General features: G+C 43.9%; 1 protein-coding gene across 2 annotated transcripts in view; it reads left to right on the top strand.

Moving 5' to 3' along the window:
* Window positions 1–27,818, top strand: part of LYN (LYN proto-oncogene, Src family tyrosine kinase) — a 100,564-nt gene that overhangs the window by 58,554 nt on the left and 14,192 nt on the right. For both annotated transcript variants that reach the window (XM_084864910.1, XM_084864909.1), the window contains exons 8-11: window positions 7–159; window positions 12,499–12,681; window positions 13,070–13,146; window positions 27,058–27,211. In XM_084864910.1, coding sequence (XP_084721036.1) covers window positions 7–159; window positions 12,499–12,681; window positions 13,070–13,146; window positions 27,058–27,211 — 567 coding nt within the window. The remainder of the gene's footprint in view (window positions 1–6; window positions 160–12,498; window positions 12,682–13,069; window positions 13,147–27,057; window positions 27,212–27,818) is intronic.

Here is a 27,818-nt window from a genome sequence, read left to right as displayed (position 1 = left end):
AATTAGAGCAGTCAGATGGCTTGTGCAGAAGATTGGAGAAGGCTTGTATCAGCCCCAAACCACAAAAGCCCTGGGACAAAGATGCCTGGGAGATCCCGCGCGAGTCCATCAAGCTGGTGAAGAAGCTCGGAGCCGGGCAGTTCGGGGAAGTCTGGATGGGTGAGTGTGCGGGTCTGTGGGCGGAAGTCACTCTGGAGGTGACGCCAGGAGCAATAGGGGCTCCAGCCAGTTCCCATCATTTTTCTCAGCCAAACACTCACCTGTGTCAGAAGCTTCGCTTCTCTGGTTTTCCTCTGTCCACCTGGCACCAAGAACTGGCCTGCAAAAACGATTCCTCCTCCGTGTGACTTAGTAATTCTCTTTCAGACTGTGTGTTTGTAAGGAACAGGGCCCTGGGGGTTCATCCTGATTATTCTGTCTGCTCTTTCATGATTTAGCGCCAGAGTCTCTGGACACAGCACATTTTAACTGCAGGACATTTGCTTCTGGGGAAGGTACACTTGGTTTAGGACCATCCTTGCTAGTGGGCTTCAGAAGGCCCCACAATTTGTTTTTTTATGAGAGAGAACCATTGATCGGCTGCCTCCTGAAAACACACACACACACACCCCACTGGGGATCAAGCCCACAACCGGGGCATGTGCCCTGGCTGAGAATAGAACCGTGACCTCCTGGTTCATAGGTTGATGCTCAACCACTGAGCCACGCAGGCTGGGCGAGGAAGCCCCACCCACGTTTATTGCCATTTCTCACCAAGATGCTCAAAGCGCCATCATTGGTGAACCATTCCTTACAATGAAGGACAGCCTTCTTACGCTGGCTTTTTCCTGGGGATTCCTTTGCCCATTTGTCTTTTCTAAAGTTTTTATAGGGAATGTGAGGTTCTTTTGTGATAAGAATACCCTCTCTCTCCACCCCCTTCCCTGTTTTAAAGCATCGTGTTTTCCTGGTTCTAGTTGAAAAGGCAGTTACTTCTGGAAAGGATAAGTCATACACACCTTGTTCCATCACTCCTTCTGTCCCAGCTTTGTGTGTGTGAAAGCAAACATGATTTCTATAGAGCGGGCAGTGTCTGAAAACTGTCCAAGCCCTTGCCAAGCAGGAACCAGACTCGCCCAGCCTGGTTTCATTTCACTTCCTCATCCTGGGCTCTTTGAGGCAGAGGTTGTTCCTCTCGTCTTGGTCCCTGCCACCCACCCCAGCTGTGTCCGCTTTCTCTTGTTGGCTCTGCTTTAATCGAGATTCTTTTACATCTGGCAGAGCCTGACCCAGCGTATAATGAATTCTTACTGCACTGTAGGTGTTTGTGAACACACAGAATTCAGGTGATTGGAGTCACGCACCTCGCGTGCGTTTGGCTGGCACATTTCAGAGCCAGTCGGCAGTGCATGCCAGGCACTCGGTCTCCCTTCCAATCAGCAGATTTGTGGGCGAGAGCGCTCACTCTACACGTGGTCTCATCTCACACTCTGCTATGAAGTCATAAGAGTACCCTCCTCCTTTCTCTATCTGCTCTGTTCTTTTTTGGGAGGATGGGGGCACTGCAGGTTTTATATTTATTATTGTTGTAGATCCCCACACACTAAGCTGAGTGATCTACTGCCAACTGGCATCAATTCCCCGCCTCTGAGTGTGCAGGGGGAACTTGCTCTGTTCTTTGTCATTGAGATAAAATTCAAGTAACATAAAATCAATAATTTTAAAGTGAACAATTCAGTGATGTTTACCACATTCACATTGTCGTGCAAACCACCACCTCGATCCAGTTCCAAAATGCTTTCATCACCCAAAGCAAAGACTCTATCCATTCCCCACTTTCCCCTCCCCCTCAACTTCTGTGAATTTGACTGTGCTGAGTACCCCATCTAAGTAGAATTGTATTGTATTTGTCCCTTGGTGACTGGCTCATTTCACTTACTATTAAGGTTCATCCTCAAGGTTCATCCTTGTTGTACCATGCCTCAGAATTTCATTCTGACTTAAGGCTGAATAATATTCCATTGTATGCATTTATCACACTTTGTTTATCTGTTTATCTGTTGATGGGCATTGGGTTGTTTCCACCTTTTGGCTCTTATGAAGAATGATGTTATGAACATTCTTGTACAAATTATTGTGCGGGCAAATATTTTCATTTCTCTTAGGGATGAAGGAATGAAATTGTTGTGTCATATGGTAATTCTACATTTAATTGAAGAACCATCAAGCTGTTATCTGCAATTTTTTTTTTAATGCCACCTTATCTTTTTCCTCTAATATATTTCTTAATGTATTGTTTTTCAAATCCACAACATTAGTGTTACAGAAAACCGGAAAAGAACCAAGCAACACTTAGAGAGATGGAGTTACATTTATTATTATTATTATTATTATTATGCGCGGGCCCAAAGGAAAATGTCTCTCAAATTCTGGGTCCCAACATGGAGGAACTTGCCCTATTTATATGTTTTTATCTTTTTTGTCTCCCAAATATGGGGTGTTTCTGGCCCCCTTTGCAAGTTCTTAAAGAGCCCTATATGCTAGGGCTTTGAGACATCAACCAAAGGCTTGGCCTGGTGCCAGCACTGATAACTTCATCTGGGGAAGGTTTAATGGCCTCTCTGAAATGGGAGTAGTCTTGTTTTCCTTATTATTTAAGCAAGCAAGCATTTACAGAAACCAAATAGCAGGGTTAAAATTTCAAATAGCAGTTTTTATATAAGATGAGTGCTTCATTAGGACAGGAATAGTATAATAATTATGGTATACCCTTCCCCTAGATTTACTGGTTAATATTTTGATATATTTGTTTTATCTTTTTTCTACATATACACGAACAAATTTTATTGTTGCTGTTTGAATCACTTGAGAGTAAGTTGCAGACATGCAGACGCCTTTCCCTAAATACTTAAGCACGTGTCTCCTAAGAGCAGGGCCGTTACCTTACACAATATAGTGATCACATTCGGGAAACTTAACATTGATGCATTCTATTACCTAATGCCGAGTCTGTATTTGAATATCCCTGATTGTTCCAGGAATGTCCTTGTTGCTAAGATCATGTGTTTGCATTTAGTTGACATGTCTTTAGTCTCCTTTAATCTGGAATATTCGGTCCCTTTAGCCCATCTTCATCTTTTACGACGTTTTGTAGAACATGGGTCACTTGTTTTTGGAATGTCCTTCATTTGGATTTCTCTGATGTTTCTTGAGACTTGGCTCAGGTTATGCCTTTGTGCCTGAGTAGTGCGAAGTGATGCTGTGTCTTCAGTGCATCTGGCAGGAGGCACAGTGTGTTCATTGGTCCCATTATTGCTGATTTCGTGTCCATTTGAAGGAGGTCCGCCAGATTTCTCCGTTGTAAATGACACTTTCACATTCCCCCTTGTAATTAATTCATGATCTGTGGGGAGATTAGGATTGTGTAAGAACTTCCCCCAAATGGTTTCGGCATTACCTACTCATTTGAATCCTCTTCCCTCTGGGAAGCCATAACTTCTCTAATAAGCCACACTTGCCCCTGTCCTCCTTCCACACTCCCCAGGCCATGTCTCTGCCAGCCCCACTGGCTCCCTTCAGTAACCAGGGACTCGGCCTTCTCTTCCTGGCCTCCCCTTGTCAGGAACATACATGGTCATGATTACACTGAATTGTCCTCTGGGTCTCTGAATCTATCTGAGTGTGCCAGGATTTAGAGTGGGGAGATGACAAGGTAGAAGGTGGGGAGGACGGGAGGAGAGCCAAGGGTGTCCCAGCTATACGGTGTCCATGGGCCCATTTCCAGGGACACTTCCATGGATTATCGCCTGTACTCATCACAATTACAGGGAAAAGGTAAGAATGATTATGGTCATTAGATAAATGAGGACACTGAGAACCAGAGAAGCAACTTGCCCGAAGGCATTCGGGCAGTGTAGGAGCCAGCCTGCAGCCCGTGTCCCAGAGAGCTGGACTCACTTGCTAAGCAAAACTGCAAGTTCACTTGACCTCCCAAGCTTCAGATTCCTCATTGGTAAAATGGGCAAACAATGCTCACCTCTCGTTGAAAGGAAGAATGAGGTTATGTAGTTGAAGGGTTTTCTAAAGTGTCTGGCTCTGAGCACTCTACTTTTATGATTATTTTCATGTTACCGTGTTTGACTATAGCCCTTGGAAGCTGTAATTCAATAGCTTTTCTCCAACTTTAATTATGAATTCAAACAATAAAGAATCCAGCTGGACCTTCCCATGGAGAGTTGTTGGCAAAGGAGTTGCATATCCGTCATGAAGGGGAAAGTAGGGGGAGCTTAGCTGGAGTGTTCTTGTCTGCTCCGCAGCAACAACCTTGCGTATGAGGTGATGGATTGGAGTTTTGCACCAGCCTCCTCCCATTCAGCTGTGAAGCCCTGGTAAAGGCGTTGAATTGTGAGCTATTTACACCCTAGAGATAAGAGAGAGGATCTGCTGGTTATCACTTTGAGAGGAAGAGATTATGATAATTCTGTATTTTGTTCACATTTTCTTGAGGGCTGCTAACCAGTAGAATGGTAGCCTCTTTACCAGTGGCATGATGGTGGTGCTTCCAGGGGCCACTTGCCAGCCAACTCGTCCAGTCTAGATGAGCTGGCGTTAAGTCAGGAGCAAGGTCGCAGTGGGGCCACATGCCTGAATAGACCTGGTCACAGCACAGTTCTGCTGCGAGAGCTCACGCCTGCGCTGAAATGGTCACTGTGAGCTCCAGCACATTGGTTCTTTCTGGGACTGAGAAAACCTCTTTGCTTTGAATTCTAGATGCACAAAATCCTCCTCCTGCCCATTTCCCACCTCTTCCTGTTCATGGGCTTCCACCGGGCCACGTGCTAAATATTCACCCTGACTGGATAGGACTTTTATTCTGCATGTACCGCATTGGTGCCTGGGAGACCACTGAGGTTTAGAAGAGAGGAGGGCAGGGCACTGGAAAATATGTAGTTGTTTTCTTCAGAGTGGTGCTTTTCATTTAAATTGCTTGGAAGAGGGTAGAAATCTTGTTAAAAGTTATTTTTTTAATAGATTTGTTAATGTTTTCACATAACATAATTCAGTGTACAGTTCAGTTCTATCCTGGACAAGCACATTGTATAACCATTTTCCAGAACTCTTCATCTTCTGAAAATGAGACTCCATACTCTTCAAAAACCAACTCCCCTTTCCCCCTCTCCCAACCCCTGTCGACCGCTGTTCTACTGTCTGTCTTTATAAATGTGACTACTCCTGGTACCTCAAATAAATGGGCTCATAATGTGTTTGTCTTTTATGTATGTGTGTGACTGGCTTCTTTTATTTAGCATAATGTCTTCCAGTTTCATCCATGTTGTAGTGTATGTCAGACTTTCCCTTTTTGGGGTGGGCTGATTTCTATTTCATTGTATGTATACACGGATTTTGTGTATCCATTCATCCTTCAGTGGATACTTGGGTTACTTCTACCTTTTGGCAGTTGGGTATCATAGGTGAGTGCACAATTACCTTTATTATCTGATATGTGGGATTGCTAGATCATTTGGCAATTCTGTTTAAAATTTTTGAAGAATTGCCATACTGTGCTCCACAGTGGCTGGTCCGCTTCACATTCCCACCAACAGTGCACTAGTGTTTCCGTTTCTCTGCATCCTCACCAACACTTGTAGTTTTCTGGTGTTTTGTTTTTGTTTCTATTTTATAGTAGCCATCCTAATGGGCCTGAGGTAGAGTCTCTTATATTTTGATTTGCATTTACTAATGATTAGCGATGTTGAACATCTTTTCATGTATTTTTTGGCCATTTCTTCTTTGGAGAAATGTTTATTCAAGCCCTTTTTAATTGGGTTATTGGTTTGATTTGCTAATGATATTTTAAAAGAGAGAGGCAGCAGAGGCTCATCCTAAAAGGGGTCATAAGAGAACCTATCTTGTAGGAATGGTGGAAGGATTGAATGAGATGATACCTATAAGCTCTTAGTCCAGTCAACAGCGTTCAAAGAACCTTTGTTATTGTTACATACTTAATTTTATTATAAAGAGTGTATGGCGACAATAGGACAAAGGGTATGAAATAGAAGGGAGAAATTACCTAGCATTTTCCCACTCAGCACAACTTGTTTCTTGGTTTTTTAAATCAAGCTTTTTAATTTTGAGATAGTTATAGATTTATTTGCGGTAGTAAAAAATAACAGGGGGGAAAACTATGTATCCACACAAATACTTTTACACAAATGTTCATAGCAAGTGGCATTATTCAGTAATAGCTGAGGAGTGTAAAAATTGAAATATCTATCAGTTGATGAACTGATAAGTAAAATGTAGCATAGCCATACAATAGAATATTATTTGGCAATAAAATATTGACACATGCTCCAGTGTGGATGAACCTTGAAAATACTATGTTAAATGGGAGAAGCTAGACACAAAGGACCACATATAATACTTTATGATTCCATTTTTTGAAATGTCCAGGGTAGACAAATCTGTAGAGACAAAGTAGATGAGTGGTTGCCTCAGGTCGGGGGAGGGAAGGGTGGGTGAGTGACTGCTAATGGGTATGGGTTTCTTTTGGGGGAGATGAAAAATCTTATAATAATTGATTGTGGTGTTGGTTCCACAATTCTTAATATACAAAAACCAATGAATTATATACTTTAAGTGGGTAAATGGTATATGATTGTATTTCAAAAAAAAAGCTATCATACATAAAAGAAATAATACAAAGAGATCCCAGTTCCTCCCAGTAGTAACATCTTTCAAAACTATAGTACAAAATCACTGCCAGGATATTGACATTGATAGTTGTTTGCTTTTTAAACATGCTTTTTTTTTTTTTTTTTTTTTTTGTCTTGTATTAAAGAAAAGAAAAGGAGGGAAGGAAGAAGGAAAAGGAAGAGAAAGAAAGGAGACAAAAGGAAAAAATAGAAAATTTTGAACTGGGATCTTTTGTTAGGAATCTCCTCCTTAGTTACTGAAAGAACATCACTTTGTTGGATGCATTTAGCAGAGAAATACAGGGATTACAACCAAAAGAATGGTGTTGGTGATATTCTGTTATAAAACAGAGGTTAAAGGATGCCCCCTCTCCTATGTGTGTTTGTGAGTCTCACTCTGTCCAAGGGCTGGCATAATGCAAGGTCTGTGCAATTTCGAGCTGCCAGAATTCACTTTGTATTTCTCAAGGGATAGCAGGCTAGGTTTTTTTTCACTGACAGAAAAAGAACAGATTAAATTTTATATCACTGTTAATCAAGTAAGTTGATCCTTTTGTAAAGCACAACGAATGGTTCATAAAACACCAGTTACATTTTATGGTCTGAATATATTTGGACTGAAATGCAGTGAACAAATACTAGGAAGTGACCTGTTTTTGGGGGGTAGGGTGGGGAGGAAGAGAGATTGGGGACAGAAGGAGGAGGAGGTTCTGCCTCAAGCTGTTTCCTCTTGTTGGTGTGATCCTCTTGACATCTGGCCTGGTGACGTTTTCCTCTGTGGACTGCTGGATTCTGAGGGAACTGACTGATCCATGAAGCTAAGGGCAATGCTTCCTGTTACGGCTTGGTCTATGAAAAAAAGACTTTGGGGAAAAGCAAACTTATTTTGAATTGAACTTTACTTGATTAACCATTTGCACCAACTGCGTTGAAATTAATCACCAGCCAACTTCCAAAATCAACTACTTGATCTTTTTTTAAAAAAAAAAAAATATATTTTATTGATTTTGTACAGAGAGGGAGACAGATAGTTAGAAACATCGATGAGAGAGAATCATCGACCAGCTGCCTCTTGCACACCCCCACTGGGGATGTGCCCGCAACCAAGGTACATGCTCTTGACTGGAATCGAACCTGGGACTTTTCAGTCCACAGGCCGACGCTCTATCCACTGAGCCAAACCAGTTTCAAGCTGCATCTTTTTTTTAGAACCAGCTTCCTTAGGTGCTGTTGAGCACATTAGTCACACCTGCACAGTGTGAACTCTCTCCAATTGTCACACCAGTGTTCGTGAACAGTGGCCAAGTGCCGCTCCACAAGAAAATCTTTACTTCCTTCAAAGACTTTTTAAGATCACTTTTCATCTGTGATGTCAACCCCAGTTTCCATGATTAGGTGAACTGAACCGGCATGTCTCTGAGAATGTCTTGGTAGAGTACCATTTGACCCTTTGTGGTGAATACTCATCGGGAAGAACATCCGCCCTACTGTTTGCGTGTCACAGCTCTGACGTGACAGTTAAGTGGGAGCGGCTGCCGTTCTTGGGCTGTTGGACACAGCTGTTTTATTCACCGTTCGCGTTGAGCTCCTTATCAGCACTTGAAATATCTTCAGCAGCTGCAGTATTTCCTGAAAACTTTCCCCTCTCCCTTGGAAAGCATTTTTTTTTTTTCTTCCTTCTTCCCCCATAATTTCATGTTATGTAAAAGTCTCAACGAGTCCCATGGCTTCTGCGATGACTGGAAGAGAATAATTGTTTCTTTCACTTTTATGGCTGGGTAATATAACAAGCAGACAGAAAAGTGCAGACAACACAAACACTCAGCAAAGAATTCCAAAGTGAAAACCTGTGTGGTGCCCACGGAGGTCACACAGCGGGAACATGCCGGCACCCAGAAGGCCTCCCCCATCCCTTTCCAGTCACCACCCCGCCGGGGCCCCAGAGGCAGCGGCTCCTCTGACCTTTGTGAGAATGCCCTGGCTTTTCTATAGAGACCTGCTGCTTTTGGTTGTGGTGGGTGTGCATCCCCAAGCAGTGGAATTCAATAGCTCTGCCTGTTTTTGAATTTTATGTGTATAAATGAATTACACCAGGGTAGTCTTCTATTATGTCTTGCCTCTTTTATTCAGCATCTGCTTGTTTCATTCATGTTTTTTGGGGGTAGCTACAGAACATCCTCATTCCTGCATAGTATTGTGTTGAATTTATATTCCGGATGCACACCGGTGCATCCGTTGACCTCCCTGTGTGTTGATGGAATGGAGTTGTTCTTCTCAGGTTTTGGCTACTGTGAGCAATGCTGCTGTGACCGTTTTTGTGACCAGGAGTGGGTTTGCTGGATCCTAGGAGCCCGAATCTTCAAGTCTGTTAAATACTGCCAATTTCATTTCCCAAGCACTTGTCCCAGTTTAGACTTTTACCAGCAAAGACACGATCCCTGGGTTTGCACAGCCCTGTGTGGTGGTGTATGTGGGGGGAGTGAATTTGCTCAAGATAATTGCACTTAAAAAGAGGCTGTCCTGCCCAAACTGGTTTGGCTCAGTGGATAGAGCATCGGCCTGAGGACTGAAAGGTCCTGGGTTCGATTCCGGTCAAGAGCATGTGCCTTGGTTGCGGGCACATCCCCAGTAGGGGGTGTGAAAGAGGCAGCTGATCGATGCTTCTCTCTCATCGATGTTTCTGACTCTCTATCCCTCTCTCTCTTCCTCTCTGTAAAAAAACAATAAAATATATTAAAAAAAAAAAAAAAAGAAAGAAATAAAAAAAAGAAAGAAAAAAAAAGAAGCTGTCCTGGCAACACTCTTCATGGGCCCCTTGGGGTATTGTTAAAAAGAGACGTTTTACAACTGAATTTCAGGGATGCTCTAAAAAAGCACAGACAAGGAAGGGCCTAGGGGAGCTGCCCCAGTTTCCCTACCCAGGGATATGTGCTCACCAGAACTCCAGATTTTTGTCAAGTTGGGTGGTGGTTTCTCCCTAAGGCTCTATTTGCATGTCTGTGATTGCTAGTGAGATCTTCCTTTCACGGGTTTATTAGTCATTTGGATATTTTTTCTTTTTCTTTTAGAAATGCCCAGCTCAGCCTTCGCCTATTTTTTCCATTTTCCTTTCTGACCTGTAGGAAGACTAGCCCTTTGTCAGTTACATGTGTCAAAGAGAGTGTATTTTCTTGCTATGCTTTGCCAGAGGTACATTCATGTAACTGAGGACCTACTTATAACTTTTAAATGGATTTATAATGGAATCCTCTTGATCTATATACAATATTAAAGGACTTTTGTTGGTGGGATTTACTTTAAATGTGATCTTAAGAGACCCAGGAAAAGTCACACTGTCATTGGGAAGGGGAACGGCCCCAAGTGTGTCTGCCTCGGGCCCGCCAGTAGCGTATGGGTCATTGACTTGGTGCAGGAAAGATTTCCCAGCGTGAGTCTAGGTGATTAGATCGTTTATAAAAGTTGGGAATGGTGAAACAAGGCAGAGCTTAGGATAGAAGAAGCAACAAGAGAAGGCCCAGGCGGGGCTTTGGTTCTCTAAAAATGTTATAGTTAAGAAATGAGCCTGGACAGGGCTCACTGAGAAGTCAGAGAAAGGGGGGCCTTAGAGACAGATTCAGGGAGTTAGCCTGGGACTAGCCACTACTGCCCTTTGCTCTGCTGGTTGCAAGTCTCCTGTGAGACCATTAGAGTTTAGGAGATGCTTGCCTGCTGGAGAAGAAGAGGGAGAAGGGAAATGCGTGGGCATATTCCTGGGAGGGAGAGCTCACTCTGGGTCCGTCATTTTTGAGCATTTTTTTTTAAGGCTGGGAGTTTAGGGGAGGTCTTAGCGGAGCTCTCAATAGAATATTCATCAGCTTTTCCAGGAGCGCCCTTTCAGGGTCTGGTCTCCACAGATTGGTCAGTGTCAGGGCAAGGGGTCATTAGTCATTCCTGATTTGGCTGCTTTTCTGAAATACAACTGAGGCCTAGATGTTATCTCTAAAGACAGTGGCCTTCTATATCTGACTGTAAATTGCTAGGCCAGTTTGTTCAGCTATTTGTCTCAGTTTCCCCATTCCATTTGCCAAGGAATTTTCCTAGCTTCTTACAAACGGGAAATCCATTTATATTTTCATGATTCTATTGTTCTGTGTAGGTTGTGGCTTTTGAAAATGACACAAGACAATATTTTGTCAGCTTCCTATTACAGCCTTTTCTATATGTTCTTATTTTATTTTATATACTGCATTCTTCATTTTTCTGTAGGGCATTACAAGCTACCAAGTACAAATCAAAGTGGAATATAAAAGGAAGTTTTAACAGAGAAATCTGTGTTAAAGACCAGAAGAAAAATTATTAATTAGGGTTGATAGCTGTAAAGTAATACTTTCTCTTACCCATTTGAAGATGTGAAAATAGAAACATAGTATCTTTTAAAAAATAATTTATTTTGTAAAAATGAAAAAAATAATAATGTACATGGCCAGGGCTTAATCACAAGGAACAATAACAGCCTGTAATTATTGGAATCGAGAGTCTAGGTCAGTGGTCAACAAACCCATTAGTCAACAGAGAGGCAAACTGCAGCTTGAGAGCCGCATGTGGCTCGCGAGCCGCAGTTTGCTGACCACTGTCCTAGCTGCTTTGGCTCAATGGATAGAGCATTGGCCCTTGGTCTGAAGGGTCTCAGGTTCAATTCTGGTAGAGGACATTCAGGCTCAAACCACGGGGCACGTTTCCTCTCATATTGATGTTTATCTCCCTGTCTCTCTCCCTTCCACTCTCTCTAAAAAACAATGGAAAAAATATCCTTGGTGAGGATTAGTAACAACAACAAAAAGTACATGAGAAAGTGTGGGGAATGCTGAGGTTAGCCAAGTCGAACAGGTTTCTTCACTGAAGGACGCTGCATCTCCTGGGTGGGGACGGGGTGTGGCAGACAGTGGTTCCCAGACCTTCAGCCCAGAGCCCTTTGTTCATGGAGAGTCACCCAAGTCCAGTTCTCTTTGAAAACTTTGGGGAAAGCTTATTTGACTCTAGTATATCGTACATTAAAATTAGTATATATAAATAAAATTTTTAACTGCAAAGCTTGTTTTCTGATTATAAAAATAAGATATATTCATCATGGAATACTTGTTAAGTAAAGATAGGGTGAACAAAATTAAAATCACCCATAACTGCACCATTGGAGATAGCCAGTATTTGGTATATTTTGGTGTATATTCTTTCTTTCTTTCTTTCTTTCTTTCTTTTTTTAAATATATTTTATTGATTTTTCACAGAGAGGAAGGGAGAGAGATAGAGAGCCAGAAACGTCGATGAGAGAGAAACATCGACCAGCTGCCTCTTGCACACCCCCTACTGGGGATGTGCCCGCAACCAAGGTACATGCCCTTGCCCGGAATCGAACCTGGGACCTTTCAGTCCGCAGACCAACGCTCTACCACTGAGCCAAACCGGCTTTGGCTATTTTGGTGTATTTTCTTCTAGACTGGTGTGTGTGTGTGTGTGTGTGTGTGTGTGTGTGTGTGTTTAAATCTTGGATAAAGAACATTTTATTAATTAGAGGGAAATCTTAGTCCCCAGGATGGAGTACATATAGAAGTGTTTCTCTTTTTAACTATTGCTTTATAAAAACCTTTTGACTGTGGAATAACTTCAGGTACTTTTGTAAAGATGGTACAGACTAATTCCCATGTACCCTTCACCCAGCTGCCCCTAATGTTAACACTGTATAGAGTGTTATGTAAGTTTTTTCTATCTGTAACTAAACCTTCTTCTGATTCTGCACGAAGGCTTTGGGTTTTCGATTTGGTAAAGCATGGCCCTTCTCCCTTCCTAGGTTACTACCACAACAGCACCAAAGTGGCTGTGAAAACGCTGAAGCCAGGCACGATGTCTGTGCAAGCTTTCCTGGAAGAAGCCAACCTCATGAAGACCCTCCAGCACGACAAGCTGGTGCGGCTCTACGCCGTGGTCACCAAGGAGGAGCCCATCTACATCATCACGGAGTACATGGCCAAGGGTGAGGCGCCCGACGCCCAGTGCTGTTCCACCACCGAACCCTCCCCTTCCCTGGGTGACCTCACTCAATCTTTTCAGCAGTCTCAGGGCTAAAGCAGCCTGCTTTCGTGTTGTGGATGAGGTAGCAGAACATTTACTGAGCACTCATGACCTGCCAAGCGCCATGGCGCATGCTTCAACCCATCCTCCTAAGGGCTCTGATATAGCCACTAGGACATGCCCACTTCACAGGGACCTAGACAGATAAGTAGCTTGTCCAAGGCTGCCCTCAGGTTGGCATTTTAAGTTCTAGGGGAAAAGGCATTTTGTGGGGTTCACCCCCTGTAGCAATGATCACTTGAATTGTATTTGTTTGGGGTTTCTAACTTTCGTTCTTCCTCTGTCAACAGGCAGTCTGCTGGATTTCCTGAAGAGCGATGAAGGGGGCAAAGTGCAGCTTCCAAAGCTAATTGACTTTTCTGCTCAGGTGAAGTATGCAGCAGCCAGTGTGTGTGTGTGAATTTGCAGAGACCTCCCCTGTGTCAGATTCATGATGAAATTGTTTCAGGAGAAGGCATTTCCGTTGAATGTTTCCCAGCCGTGGTTATGTGTACACTTCCTTAGAGACAGTACTGGGTGTTGTACACAGAGTGCGTGTGTATGTGTCATTTTGACTTTGGGAGTCGTCTTCTTTAACACAAATCAGTCTCTTTCTACTTGTATTTATTTCTGCACAAACGATAGGAACCATGCAGCTGAATTGACCACTTTGGGCTGCATTTTGGGGAAGCAATCCCATGCCGTGTACGTGCAGCACCTTCTAAGCGATGTGGTATCTAAGTTACTAATGGGACGTACTGTCACCTGTAAGTCCTAAGTGTTCTTGAAAACAGAGGGACAGTATTCCTTTCCTGTTCAGTTCTTCTTGTTGGGTGTGCCTTTAGGATTCTGGGAAATATTTATTTATAATATTTCCAGAACTAGCCTAGAATTTGTGAATTTGTTTATGTTGAAATCGCATGTTCCCAAGTGTACTTAAGAGCAGAGGGAAGTTACCCAGAAACCCAGCAATGTCCCCGGTACACCAAGGAAGTGCACATTTGAATGATGCCAGCTACTGACTTTTAATGGTTGCATTGTGTTAGTTTGTCACATTCAGGAATTCGCTTGTCTCTCAATATTGGCCACAGGTGGTTCATGTAGGGAAGGCCATGTGCCATATCACTCAAAGTGCCACAGAGATTTCTAGAAGTTCTACGAAAGGGCAGTTTCTATGATCTTCATTTCTTACTCCCATTTCTTCCCCCAGACCTTTTTTTAATTGGGAAATAGATGGGCCTTCTTGTGAGATGAGATCAAAGGAATGAATGAGTACATTTAAGAAAGATAGGAACAGCACCTACTCTGCAATAGAGTGTGTGGCAGAGCTGGAGCCCACATCTGAAGACTGGAGTTTGTCTCCTGGCTCTTCCACTCAGTAGCCATGCCATTTTCAGGAAGTGCCTTCTCTGTTTGGGTTGGTTTATTCATCTATCAAATGGGAATGGAAATGCTCACTTTATGGAGATGTTGTCGAGGGTCAAATCAAACGAGCTGGGTAGACCCAGAGACATAGAAGCATGATCAGACTGTTGAACCTCAGAGGGAAGGCAGGAGAGGATGGGTGGGAAGAGATCAACCAATGAACTTGTATGCATATATGCATGACCCATGGACTCAGACAATGGTGTGGTGAGGGGTTGGGGAGATGGGAGAGGGCTGGAAGAGTTTAATGGAAGAAAAAGGAGGACCTATGTAATACTTTCAATAATAATAAAAAAATTTTAAAAATCAAACAAGCTGGCCTGGACCCAGCACTTCAGAGCCTGTTGGTGGAAGCTGAGGACAACTTGGGGGTAACAGTCCCCACTTTGGGAGTGACAGTAAAGGTGTCTTCATCAGATAAAGGTGTCTTTATCTCACTGACCAGAATTTGAGGAGTTTAGTGGGTTCTTTATCTGAGTAGGAGATTCAAATATCATCTGGAACTTCAATTTCTAATATGAAAAGAAGCAAAATGGCTATGGTAGAACTGGAGGAAGGGGAGAGTCCAGCAGCCTTGACTTCTTAATCCTCTCAAACTCTCTAAGCTGGCCCTCAGAGGTCCTATGGGACTCCAAGGGTCTCAGGACCACAGTTTGAAAACCACTGCTCTGCAGCAACAGGAAAAATGACTTGGATGGGTGCAGCTCTAGATCCTATGTAGATAGGGAGCCAGGAAATGGAGAAAGCAGAAGTCTGATAAACTTGTCACACTTGACCCAGCTAAATGAGGCCCTCTACCCGGGGTAGTGACTTGGACATCCCCTATTAGATGACAGACTTGAGGAGTATAGTAAAGGTTTATCACACTTGCTGCTCAGAAAAGGAAAGGGGCTGAGAAAGGATGTAGAAACCTAGGACATGTGACCTGAGGGCCTGAGTGGTTATAGCCGTTACACTGTGCCCTGGATCAAGGGTCTGATCTGTGCCTACAGTTCTGTAGGGTAGAAATCATGCAAATTGGGGTGTGTCCTATACCCAGAGAAGGACTTCAGTTTGTCACATTGGTATTTTATGTTTGATTTTGCATAGCTTTTCTCAAAACACATCTTGATATAGTCAAAGTTTTAGGTCAAGGCCTCTGTATCTGTTCTTTAACTTTATAAATTACTAGTGTTGTTACAAAGGGTACCTTTTTCTAACTTAGAAAATATTTTCGGGGGAAGGTTGTTTTCTAAGCCTTTGTGGCTTGCAAAGTAAATCATCACAAAGACTGGCATTGACTGTGACTTTCAAATTGCAGGTTTGGGGCCGGGGGGGAGGGCAAGGAGCAATCAAGGCCACTCCCACTGGTCTCCATGTAAGCCCGTGTATGAGTCCAGCTCATGCTGGGTGAACTCTTGTTTATCTGCCTCAGGGTTTCCTAGCAGAGATGACTGGGTAGAACTGCTGAACATCTAGTTTAAGTGCGTGGAGTGTTAGGTGTCATTAGGCGAGTCTGCAGTCAGGACTCTCTAAGCAGGTGTGTTCAGCACGAAATGCATTTCCTTTACAAGCAAATGCCACCTCCTTTTGAGTTCATCTTTGTTCCTGGTGCAAACCTCATCCAGTCTTATCTTAAGGTGGAGCTCGTGGGGCCTCCTGTTCCTCACCCTTAGTTATCATCTGTTTTATTAGCTTGTGGCTTTTCTTGTTGGGATATAGATAACATGAGGAGGGGGCCCGGACCTCAGTCTGAAAGCACATACCTCACACATCCGATTTCTGTTAACCACACGCAGTGACCGGTCCCACTGTGATACATACGGGCAATTCCCTTTGTGACGGGTACAACTCAACACCCCTCCCCCTTCTCCGTGTACCTTTCTGAAAGGATCTCTCCATACAAAGAAAGTCATCTCTGAGTTGTTTCTCCTTTTCCTCTCCATCATCTGCCGCTAGTTAACTTTGTCACTTTTCCATGGTGAATAACATGAAGATAATAAATATTAATAAAGCTTGCCAAAGCTGATAAGAAGACACCTGGTGCCTAGATACCGGAAAATACAGCCTTTCCTATACCTTTTCTCCACTGTACTGTTTAGAGTGGAAATAGGGTAAAGCAGAAGTATTCTCTAAGTCCCTTTGGCATTTGAGCCCTAAACAATTAGTAGGCTCTATAACATGTCTATACTTTTCTTCCATTAGCATTGTCAAGCTCATCAAAGAGTTGAGACATTGAGTGTTCGCAAAGGATGTAGTTCAATTCAGCAGTTTTTCACAATGGGAGATGGAGAGTAGAAACAAACCAGTTTACTTAATCCCAGCGCCAGGGCCAGAAGAATAAGAAGCAAGGGACTTTTCCCACAGTCTCCCATCTGGCCTCTTCTTCCCTGTACCCATGCCCTACTTCCCCATGCTCTACTTTCCCCTTACCATCCCCTGTATGGCAACCGAGACAGGAAGTGGGGTCAGTGCACATGGTCGCCTTTCAGTTCATGTGAGAACTGACTTCATCGCTTCCTGTCTCGGGCTGTGTTCTGAAAGGCTCTACTGAGCCCAGCTGAAATCCAGACTCTCCAACTCATCAGCCCACACACCGTCCTCTCCATTGAATGGAGATCAGGCAATCCCAACTATAGCAGCTTCACCCCTTGCTTCTCATTCTTATCTTAAATGAAGCCAGGTTGAGCTTTTTGTGTCGAAATAGGAAAGTTACCCCTTTGCAAAGGAACTCGGATACTTTCAGAGCAGAGTCTTTGCATAATTCCCTTCCAGTTTTTGCCTCATCTAAGAGAAGAAATGAACTTGGGGAGAGAATGAGGTGAAATCTGTGGGAATTTCCTTCAGCATAAGCTGAGACAAAATGGTAGACTTATAAAACTGAGAGAAAAGAGAAATGGGAAATTCACAGTTGCAATATGGAGGCCAGATAAGACATCCTGTCATTCAGGCCAAGTGAATCAAAGCATTTCTTGCTCTTCGGTGGCAACTTCCCTGAAGTGCAAAAATTACCAAAAATGAAATGGACAATTACATATGAGTAAAACTGCAATAAAAACTGAAACACACTGCCCTAACGGGTTTGACTCGGTGGATAGAGCATTGGCCTGCAGACACAAGGTTTCATACCGATCAAGGGCATGTAGCTTGGTTGCAGGCACATCCCAGTAGGGTGTGTGGAGGCAGCAGCTGATCTATGCTTCTCCCTCATCGATGTTTCTAACTCTCCCCCTCTCCCTTCCTCTCTGTAGAAATCAATAAAATATATTTTTTAAAAACAAACAAAAACAAAAAAACTGAAACACCAAAGTTGCTATTATAATCATGGAAGCAGGTAACATTTCTTTAATTCCTTCTAGTTAATAAAACACTTCTACTTCCAACATTTAATTTGAGCCCACAACCTTGAGAGCATTTATATTGTTATTAATACATATTATTATACAAAGGAGGAGGTGAGCTTGGACTTGTCCAAAGTTATAGAACTGGTCGGAGGAATTGCTGGACTTGATCCGGGGTCCTTCTGACTTTAGGTAACTGGTTCTCTCCTCTGTGCCCCACAGTCATTCCCTGATCAGAGTTGTTCCTAAGATCACTTTGCATCTGACACTATGCTGACATGTGCTTTTCCCCTTTATGTATTTTGCTTATCAGAATTAATGATATCTTCAGCTTTTTCCCCCAGAAAAGTCTCCATTGTCAAGACATATCACATAGTGATGGTGCTCAAGGTACATTTTGTCCCCCAGTGTTACATTTAAAGCCACATTAAAGGTGGGAATTGGTAAAAGGAGGAAGATAGGGAAACCTCAGTCTATCTCTATGTGATTCTCAACCTTTTTGAGTAGGAAGGCCTTTGACTTTGACATCAGCGTGTTTTGAGTACTCCCTCATTATAGTATCTACTAACTGAGAAAACAATATATAGATTAGGAATTCCTTGTACTTAACTGTAGGTTGGGACCCACCAGTCTGTTGGTGGTAAATCAGGTCTGAAATGACGGGGGGCCGAGGGGGTAGAGGTGTTCTGAGGATGTTTCTAGAGTACTTTCCAGCACCATCCTATGTGGGTCTCCTTATCTTGTTTATTTGTAAAGAACCTAAAAAAATAAGTTACATGCTCATTTGCAGCTCAAGGCTATCTTCTACTCTGCCTCTCCCCAATAATAAGGCAACGACTTTATTTTCAAAACCCATATTAATATTAATCCTTGATTGACAGTGTCATCACGTTTAATTTACTTAACCTGGGGGGAGAATCACACTGAGATGCTGAATCAGATTCAGTGGCAGGTGGAAGCCTCAGGGGTCAGACTTCACAGCCAGGCCAGGTCCCCTCCCCACTTTCTGTTTAATCTCACCCCTTAAAACGGGAGTTCTCCTACCAGAATCTATATTGAGGCCCCCACATACCCAATTCTTTCAAGCACAAAAGCCTCCTCAAGGGAAGAAGCCCACTTAAGAGATAGTTAATTCCATAAAATCATCTGAGCCAGACACTGCTCTGACAGAAGGGGCCACAAGGCCATCGGAATGTGATGATCCCAGTGGACATCACTTAAGAGCCCTTGTTTGAGAGCCACTCTCAGTATGAAATGTAGACATGGTGGTTTTCTCTTTCTGCAGGATGAGAACCATCACTTCACTTGTATGGAGCTGTGGGCGGTGTTAGTGGTGGAGGAAGCATTGAGCTGAGAGTCGGGAAACCTCCTTCTGCCTGGGAAAGGCGTGTCCTCATCTGAGAAATGAGAGGCACAGACTGGGTCTCCCCCAGTTTCCTAGTGTGACTAGAAAACATTCCTCTCACCCAGAACATCTGTGTGGATCATCACCCAAAAGTTGTAGTTAATGATCTTGAGTGTATTCAGATGGCATTGAAATGAGATTTTGACATTCCTCTAAGTATAAAGGAATATAAAATGTATCACATGAGTGTAGTACCCGGATGTCAGGCATGTAAGCGCTCTATTTATATATTTCAAATAATGAGTTTAGTCCGAGGCTTCTAACTTTGGTCATGAAAACGTACAAAATGGACAAATGAAACTACAGTTACTGTCAGAATTGCAAGACTGGATCATATGCAGCTTCCTTGTGAAAAGGTGAAAGCATAGGAAACTGCCGTTTAAAAATAGTATAAAATAGGATCTCTCTCTCTCTCTCTCTCTCTCTCTCTCTCTCTCTCTCTCTCTCTCTCTTCCTTAAGTAGTAGTAGGAGTAGTACTGGTTGTTTAAAATAGCAAATAGGCAGAAGTTATTCTTGTCCCAATCTTTTTTTTTTAAATATATATTTTATTGATATTTTACAGAGAGGAAAGGAGAGAGATAGAGAGCTAGAAACGTCAATGAGAGAGAAACATCGACCAGCTGCTTCTTGCACACCCCCTACTGGGGATTTGCGCGCAACTAATGTACATGCCCTTGACCGGAATCGAACCTGGGACCTTTCAGTCCGCAGACCGACGCTCTACCACTGAGCCAAACTGGTTTCGCCTCTTGTCCCAATCTTGACTGCAAAACTTTCTGGCACCAATGAGAAGCTTTCAGGGAATGGAAAGGGGATGGGGGAGGGGGGGCACCTAGGTCTGTGTGCCGGTGCTGCCGCTTACCTGGATGTGCGGGGGTGGCAATTGCTGGTCAGCACTGGTGTACATCACAAAACAGTTTCCTCTCGAGGTACTCATCATGGGAGCCTTAAAGGCTCTAATTAAGCTGACGTCCTTCAGAGTCAGGCAGAGTTCTTCACCAGTGCCCACGATTTAAAAGTGGAAGGAAAGCACTTGGAAGGAGCAGCAGGGTGTAACTTCCGATCCATCTTTAGCGCTTGACTTGCTTTCCCTCAGCTCCCCTCACCCCTCTCGACATACCTGCCTCTTTTTTGCCCACAAATATTAACTGAGCACAGCCAGGCGTGTGCCAGAGTGGGAGGAGCGAGATGCGGGTCTGCCTCAAGGAGCATGTGGCTTAGTGTGAGAGGCCGATACATAACAGGCAAGGGCTGCCTGGGGAGGGTATTGCAGGCTGTTTTCAGAGCATGTGGAGCAGATGGAACCTAGTAGGGTGGGGAGGTAGCAGCAAGAGGGCTAGCTTCCTGGAGGAGGTGACCTTAAGAGCCAGGTTAGTCCTGCAAACCTAGAAGTGAGTTGGATGAGTCTTTGAAGGAACTGGGTGCCTAGGACACAGAAAAGGGGCACAAGGGGCGTGTAAATGGGATGTGTAGGAAGAATGGGAAGGGAGACCCAGGGAAGTAGTCATGGACATTAGGAAACTGGAACTACCTTGTTTCCCCGAAAATAAGACATCCTCTGAAAATAAGACCTAGCGCAACTTTGGGAGAAAAAATTAATATAAGACACTGTCTTATTTTCGGGGAAACAGGGTAGTGTTAGCTTAAGTCGTATAGAAGGAGCAATCACTGTCTTGTATAATTGGGAGAAATGTATTTGAAAAAAACAAAACAAAAAATGGGCAGACTGAGCAAATAGTCTCACAAGAGTTACAGTTTTACTCTCTTAGCTTTGTTTCACCTTGGCGCAGTCAGTGGGTGCAGTTTGTATTGACCGTGATATGCGTTTGTGCCTCCCCACGCCCCACACACACACCCAGGTGCTCGTTGTAGAAGCTGGTGGGTTTTGACTATTGGCGAACCGCAGAGCACTCTGCTTTTCTGCCCCTGTGATTTCGTTTTGTTGCTGTTTGTGTGTGGTTTTGTCTCCCTGCCCGCCCCACCCTGTTGTTCTGTTGTTAAAACCCGAGACTAGGAAGGGTCGGATGGGAAAGGAACGGGAGGGTCGGAGTTCCAGCCCAGAGCTCCTCTTCATAGGATGCACCTGAAGCAGATAGGACTCATTCTAAAGTTGTTCCATTCAGAGCTAGAGTTCTCGGTACCCAGTCCAGTCCTGTCTCCCTGCTCCCACCACCCATCCCAAAGCCCAAGAGAACCTTGGTGTATGATCTGTTGGAGTTCACACTGAGTCTGGAGAGAATTCAATCTCTCACGCAGGTGGATTCCCAGTGCTTCCCACGTGGCAGGTGTGTGGCTCCAGCCCTAAATGGTGGTTGGACTTTGTTCCTTATTCGTAAGAATAATGGGGAGCAATTGAACATCTAAGCAGGAATGTGATATGAGGAGGTTCATGCTGTGAAGGTTGCCCTGACCACAGTGTACAAATGTGACAACAAGGGAGACAGAAAGTCCTGGGGTCCTGGGGAGAGAGAAGAGGTCAAAGAAAGTTAGCGCTCCCCATTGCACATGTGCAGAAACAGAAATTGAAGAAAGACGCCTGCTAGGATATTTGGACTGAGTGAAGGAATGATTGACATCAGAAATATCAGGTTTATTGCTTGGGGGAGGGGGGACGTGGGGTGTTAGCTGATGAAATCAATTTTATTGTGCTGGGTTTGAGGTGTCATGGACACACAGATCGAGCTGTCCTAGATGGTCAGATGTCATAAGACAGGGATCTGGGATGGAAAGAGGAATGTGAAATGAAGAGCTGTGGCACTATGGGGTCCTTACATGCTGTTGGCTTAAGTTTTGACCAGACACAGAAACCTCACCAGTCCTACATTCGTATGTGCCAAACTCTGCCCTCAACTTTGAGCTATGAAGTAATGACAGACTGCAGACTTTAACTTGGCCACATTTTAAATTACCTACTTTTCTTATTTCTCTTTCCCTTCCTTTTTCCTGCCATCAACTTGTGAGCATTCTACTGTTTGTTCCTCTTTATAAAAGAAAAAGCCAGTATGGATGAATGGTTAAAAGCATAAATGGTAGGAAAAATTTTAACTTCTCCAAAACTCAATTTCCTCACCTTAACTATTAATATTGACTACCTCATAGGCTTGCTTTAAGGATTATAAATGCCCAGCAAGGTGCCTGGGCAAAGTAAATCAGCCAGTGCATGGTAACTATCATCATCACCATCATCATCATCAAAGTAATAGACTTTATTGTTTTGTTTAGAAAAGAGGAATAAATTGCATAATAACCCACGAAAGCTGAAACAAAATTTCTTAGGGATTTGGACCCCCAAACACCACAAGGAATGAGTTCCTCTTCTATCCCTTCCTCCATCCAAATTATGGATTAAAGAGTGTAGGGATGCCATAGCCAGTGTGACTCAGCTGGTTGAGCATCATCCATGCACCAAAAGGTTCCAGGTTCCATTCCAGGTGAAGGCAAATGCCTGGATTGCAGGCTGATCCCCAGGAGGGGGCGTGCAGGAGGCAGCTGATAGATATGATACTCTCGTATCAATGTCTCTCTCTCTTCCTCTCCCTTCTTCTCTCTCTAAAAATCAATAAGAAAAAACTTTAAGAGTGTAAGGATGAAGTATGAATATCAATGAATATTAATAGATAGGATAGTGCTTCTATAAAAACTGCCAAGTGCTATAGAACAAATGCGGTTGTATTTGGAGTACAACTTTCTTTATATTCTATTTTCCTGTTGTCATTAAATGGCCTAAGTCAGTTTGTGATTGGGCTCAGGGGCTCCCTGTTATTAAGAAGCCTTCAGAGAGACTCTAGGTTTTACCCAATCGCTATTCATTCCTTTCCCATTTATTAATATCACTATCATTATATCATAGCCTTCCTGGGGCTTTTAAAAGTATTAGTTATTAGTTATTTGAATTCTGCATTTCCCAAGTTTAGGAAGGAAGTACATATCTAGAAAATGAGATAAACAATGCCTACTAGGACAGGTAAAGCAACAGGGAAAACAGATTTTTATTCTTTCCTGCCTATTGGCAGGTTTCTTGTGTAATTTCACTCATGGCTTGTCTAGATGACAAATCTTTTCCAAACAGCCAGTTCTAAGGCAGGCTGAGTTTTCAGTTCCAGTTTTTCATTTAGGCTGGAGTTTCCTGGGGTCCATGTTAGCTTTGCTTGAGGGCGCCCATTGAGCTCCCTCAGTTAGGCTCCTTTCATTCCTTCAGTCCCTCCATCTTCTGACTCAAGTGTGGCTTTCTTCTCATAAAATAAGAAGTCACTCACTAGGCAAGGTAGCCTGGTACTTGCCAGTTTCTCAGAAGAGCGGTACTCATTGGGATGAGCACAAGAACACCAAAGCAAGACTTGCAGAGCAAGGCCATCCGCAGGCATTCTGTTATTTGTCCAAAGCATCCATCCCTCAAGGTCTCGGTGGAACCAGCCATCTGTGTGCTGAGCGAACCTTTCAAAGTGCATGTTCCAGGAAGGAAGGCTACAGGTATCTCAGCGCTTCTGGTTGAGCTTCCGAGAAGAACAGGAAAGGATGAGTGACCTCTGTCATCACTAGCAACAAAAGTCTCTTACAAGAGGCATTATTTATGAGCTCTGTCTTGGTATGTAAGACATGATGAAGACTTTTTTCTCCAGTTGTATTCCATATAAAACAAGTCTATACTATATCTATTAGTGTGTGTGTGTGTGTGTGTGTGTGTGTGTGTGTGTGTATCTCCAAAGGCTTTCGTTGTTAGGTGTTTCTGCTCCACACGTAACCGTACTGCGAACCCCCAGTTGGTCACTGGCAACTCACCTCTCAATAAACATATGTGAGCGAAGCTGTGTTCCTTGGGAGGGAGGATCCTCTCTTGCCTTCCTCCCGGCAGTGCAGGCAGGGCTGAGATTGCTCATGCTATTTGGTAATTTGGGGGATAGGAACACAGACTTTCCATTTAAACTTAAACGACTTCAGTTCAACTTAAATGCTTCTGAAAACTTTGGTCTGACTTAACGTTTTTGACCTTGTACCCTGGAAAAATACTTATTTGCAAAGTAAATGGGACTCTGTACTTTGTCTTCTGTCCACACCCTATCCCCATAATAAGCATGGTGTGGGGGGGGAGGGGACGGAGAGACAGAAAATGATGAGCAGGGGAGCAGATGCAGTAATGTTTTACAAAATGTTGGGATTCTGAAAACTTTCCATCGGCTTACATGTATTTCTGTGCGTGTGTGTGTGTGTGTGTGTGTGTGTGTGAAATCATGCATATACTGAAAAACAGATACACTCTGGTGACACTCCCATGTAGAGTGTGTCTGCAGTGGTCCTCTGGGGTTCTGATGAGGGACTGAAATCCATCCCCGATCAGCTTGCCCACCAGCCATGACAGCTGGGTCACCTCCACCTGGAGGAAGTGGTGCCTTCTCCTAATTGGCCGTGAGCCCTGGAGGGGACATCTGTTGGGAGGGTTGACACTTCCTATTTATAGCAGCCGTGGGAGAGGCAGGCTGCTCGTTGGGGTCAGACGTGCGGTAAAACCTTACTTCTCTCTTTGGTTGCACGTATGTTTTTAGCCCCGACCCTTCTCGGACTTGCAGTGGCTGATGGCAGACACCTGGTGGCCGGCTCCTTCTCTTCACATAGCGCCTTTGAAAGGCCTCTGGGGAGACTTGCATGGCACGAGACTGGGAGTCTGCTTATTTAGCTCTGATAAGATCAGGTTGCCCTTTAACTCAGGAAACATCATTTCTTTAAAATATGTTTTTATTTAGAGATAGAGAAAGGGAGAGGAATAGAAAGAAAGAAACATAGATGAGAGAGGATTGACTGCTTCCTGCACGCCCCCTACTGGGGATCCAGCTCACAACACAGGCATGTGCCCTGATTGGGAATCAAACCAGCAACCTCTTGGCTCCTGGGTCAAAGTTCAACCACTGAGCCATACCAGTGAGGACAGGAAACATCGTTTTTAATATCTTCTCTGTGCCTGGAGCTTTCACTTGGAACTACTTACCTTGAATTTTACCAGAACCCTTGTGGGTGACTGACTCGGGCTGGGATCCCAGCGGCTCAGTCTCTTACCTAGCGGTTTCTCTCTGTAAACGCACACACAGCACCAAAGAGAGAAAATGTCCTCATCCTATATTCCCACTGAAGGTACAAACAGGGGGACTGAGAAATGTATGTTCGCCGTGCTACTTGAGCTGAAGAACACGAGAACTGCAAAGCACTTCTAAACCTAAATCAGCTCACTTTACATCAGGAGTGCAGAGCTGGCTCCCATCATCCCCTTACGGGGTTATTCTCATTTTAGGGAATGTGGCTGCTTTTGACTTCAAATGCCCAGTAGCTTCACACACAGACTCTGGATCCCAGAGTTAGGCATTTGCACCATGAAGATGAGACATTTTTTTAGCATCGGCAAGTGGTTTAGAAAAAGAGCCAAGGTTCTCACGTGTCTGGACATCACCAGGTTCCCCACCCCTGGAGTAAGGCCCAGGGAATGGCATCATGGTGCTGGCATGACCCAACATGAAGAAAACCCCCTCAGATTGTTTAACACCTAAAGTTTACATCAGTTTCCATGATATAGAGGGAGAGACGCCAGGGTCCCCTGCCTCCGAGCTGTGCAGCCAAAGGAGCCACTCTCACTAAGTTACAGGAAAGACTGACAACTCAAGGGACCCATGTCCTGAGCCACTGATGGACTTGGACTTCGGCCACGGTGTTCCTAGCCCCTCTGTCACCTGTCCCTGTACCTTGTCCCGTGCCCACATGGCCCTCCGTCTCCTGGCTCAGCGCGTCCTGCTCCTTCTCTGCAATTGAGCTGCACTGGGACTTTTTGTCCCAAGCATTCTTCGGACAACAGCCCCCGGGAGGTGGTCTATGGGCAGCATGTTGAGATCCAGATTTTGTTTCAACCTCTCTAAAACTTCAATCCTCCCATAAATCCTCTCTAAAACTTCAAATCCTGACAGGAGGATGTTCCAGCCAACTGAGCCACCCAGCCAGGGCCAGAACACTATTCTTCACAAGCTGATCGTTCAAATCCATCACCAAGAACGAGCGAGATGTGGGTCCTTGGGACCATGTCTTAGAGGTTCTTTCAGGGCCACTAGCACACATCTGCGTGTGTCAGTCAGCATCCTTAGAGGAGTGTCCAGCACAGGTTCCTGATTGCTACCGTCAACTGCAATTTCAGGCCAAAATTGGAATTGTAGCCAACTTTGGTTCATTCGGGTTCCTGGCCCAGCTTGTGTACAATATTGGAATGTTACATAAGTGTCCAAGGACAGCAAAGTACGTACCCTACACATGTGCTAAGGGGTTTACATTGCTGCCATGATCATAGACAGGTAAACAGGTGAGGATCGGGGAGCGCTGGGACCACACATATTGAACAAGGAGTTGGGCCAAGCTTATTAAAGGAAGTATCGCCCAAACCAGTTTGGCTCAGTGGATAGAGCGTCGGCTTGTGGACTGAAGGGTCTCAGGTTCGATTCCCGTCAAGGGCATGTACCTTGGTTGCGGGTACATTCCCAGTAGGGGGTGTGCAAGAGGCAGCTGATTGATGATTCTCTCTCAGCGATGTTTCTAACTCTCTATCCATCTCTCTTCAGCTCTGTAAAAAATCAATAAAATATATATATTTTTTAAAAAGTGTCCTCTCAGCTGAGCTCTGCAGAGTGAGATGGCTAGGTGAAAGGGCAGGTGGGAATGCGCCAACAAAGGACCTCTCAGTGAATGGGATGATTGATGTTCAACCAACTGAGCCACACCGGCCAGGGCCATCCTGTTCTTGACGCCCCAATAACTTATTTGTATCAGCAGGTCACTTTCTCCAGCCCTGTCTTCTCGTTTGAAAAACTGAGATCATGACATCTATCTACCTGCAAGAATTTAGTAGGGTTGTCTTCTCCACATATTAGGAAACATTGAGACATGGAGCTATTAATAAAAGGATCATGTTGAGACCTGATTACCATCATGGGAGATTTGGGGCCAGTTGTTAGAAAGGACTCAAAATGGTGATTGTAATGTATCCACTGGTTTTAAAACTTCAATGATCAGAATAATGTATATGAAAGGATTTCAAAAACTCATCCATTTTTTTGGTTTTCCTTGATGGCCTTCTACGATAGTCTACCCTTACATTGAAAACGAATGTCTTCTTGTGTCCAGATCGCAGAGGGTATGGCGTACATTGAGAGGAAGAACTACATTCACCGAGACCTGCGAGCAGCTAACGTCCTAGTCTCTGAGTCGCTCATGTGCAAAATTGCCGACTTTGGCCTTGCTCGAATAATTGAAGATAATGAGTACACAGCAAGGGAAGGTATGCTAATGATCTCTGGGTGTATTGTTATTATTTAGTTTTAGTTTTCTCTGTTTTTAACAAAGCAGTTACAGTAGTCACCACTAATAAAATGAATTCATTTGATAGAATAGTCTAAATTTAAATATATAAAAGCCAAGTGACCAGAATGCCAGAACCACTGGTTGCTTTGATGTGCACTGTGGCCCCCCACCCCTGACTCCAATGGGGGCGGGGCCAGCCAACCAACCACCCGTGGCACCTCCCCACCCTCAGCCAGCCCCACCCTCGATTGTCCCCATTCAGGGTGGGCTGGCTGGACTCCCCCCACCTGTGAACGAATTTGTGCACCAGGCCTCTAATGTATCATAATTGCTATTTGTGATTCTAATACTTGTTCTAAAAAAATTACTCTCTTGATTAACCCCACACCATACTTTTATAACATTTACAAATGCTATCTATCCTTTGTATTTCAAGAAAGGAAAGCAAAACTAAAAGAGATTTGGTCAAGTCAAAGATTCTTTGTTTATGGTCTATGTTAAAGCTTTTCACCCATATAATGAAGTACAAGATCTTCACTATATAGAGAAAATATTTACAACAGTAATTTTATATTCTATGTTCT

The sequence above is a fragment of the Pipistrellus hanaki genome, assembly GCF_964339955.1.
Source record: "Pipistrellus hanaki genome assembly, chromosome: 17".
NCBI lineage: Eukaryota > Metazoa > Chordata > Mammalia > Chiroptera > Vespertilionidae > Pipistrellus > Pipistrellus hanaki.
Note: the sequence above shows the minus strand (reverse complement) of the source record. Positions and strands in the feature narration are given on the sequence as shown.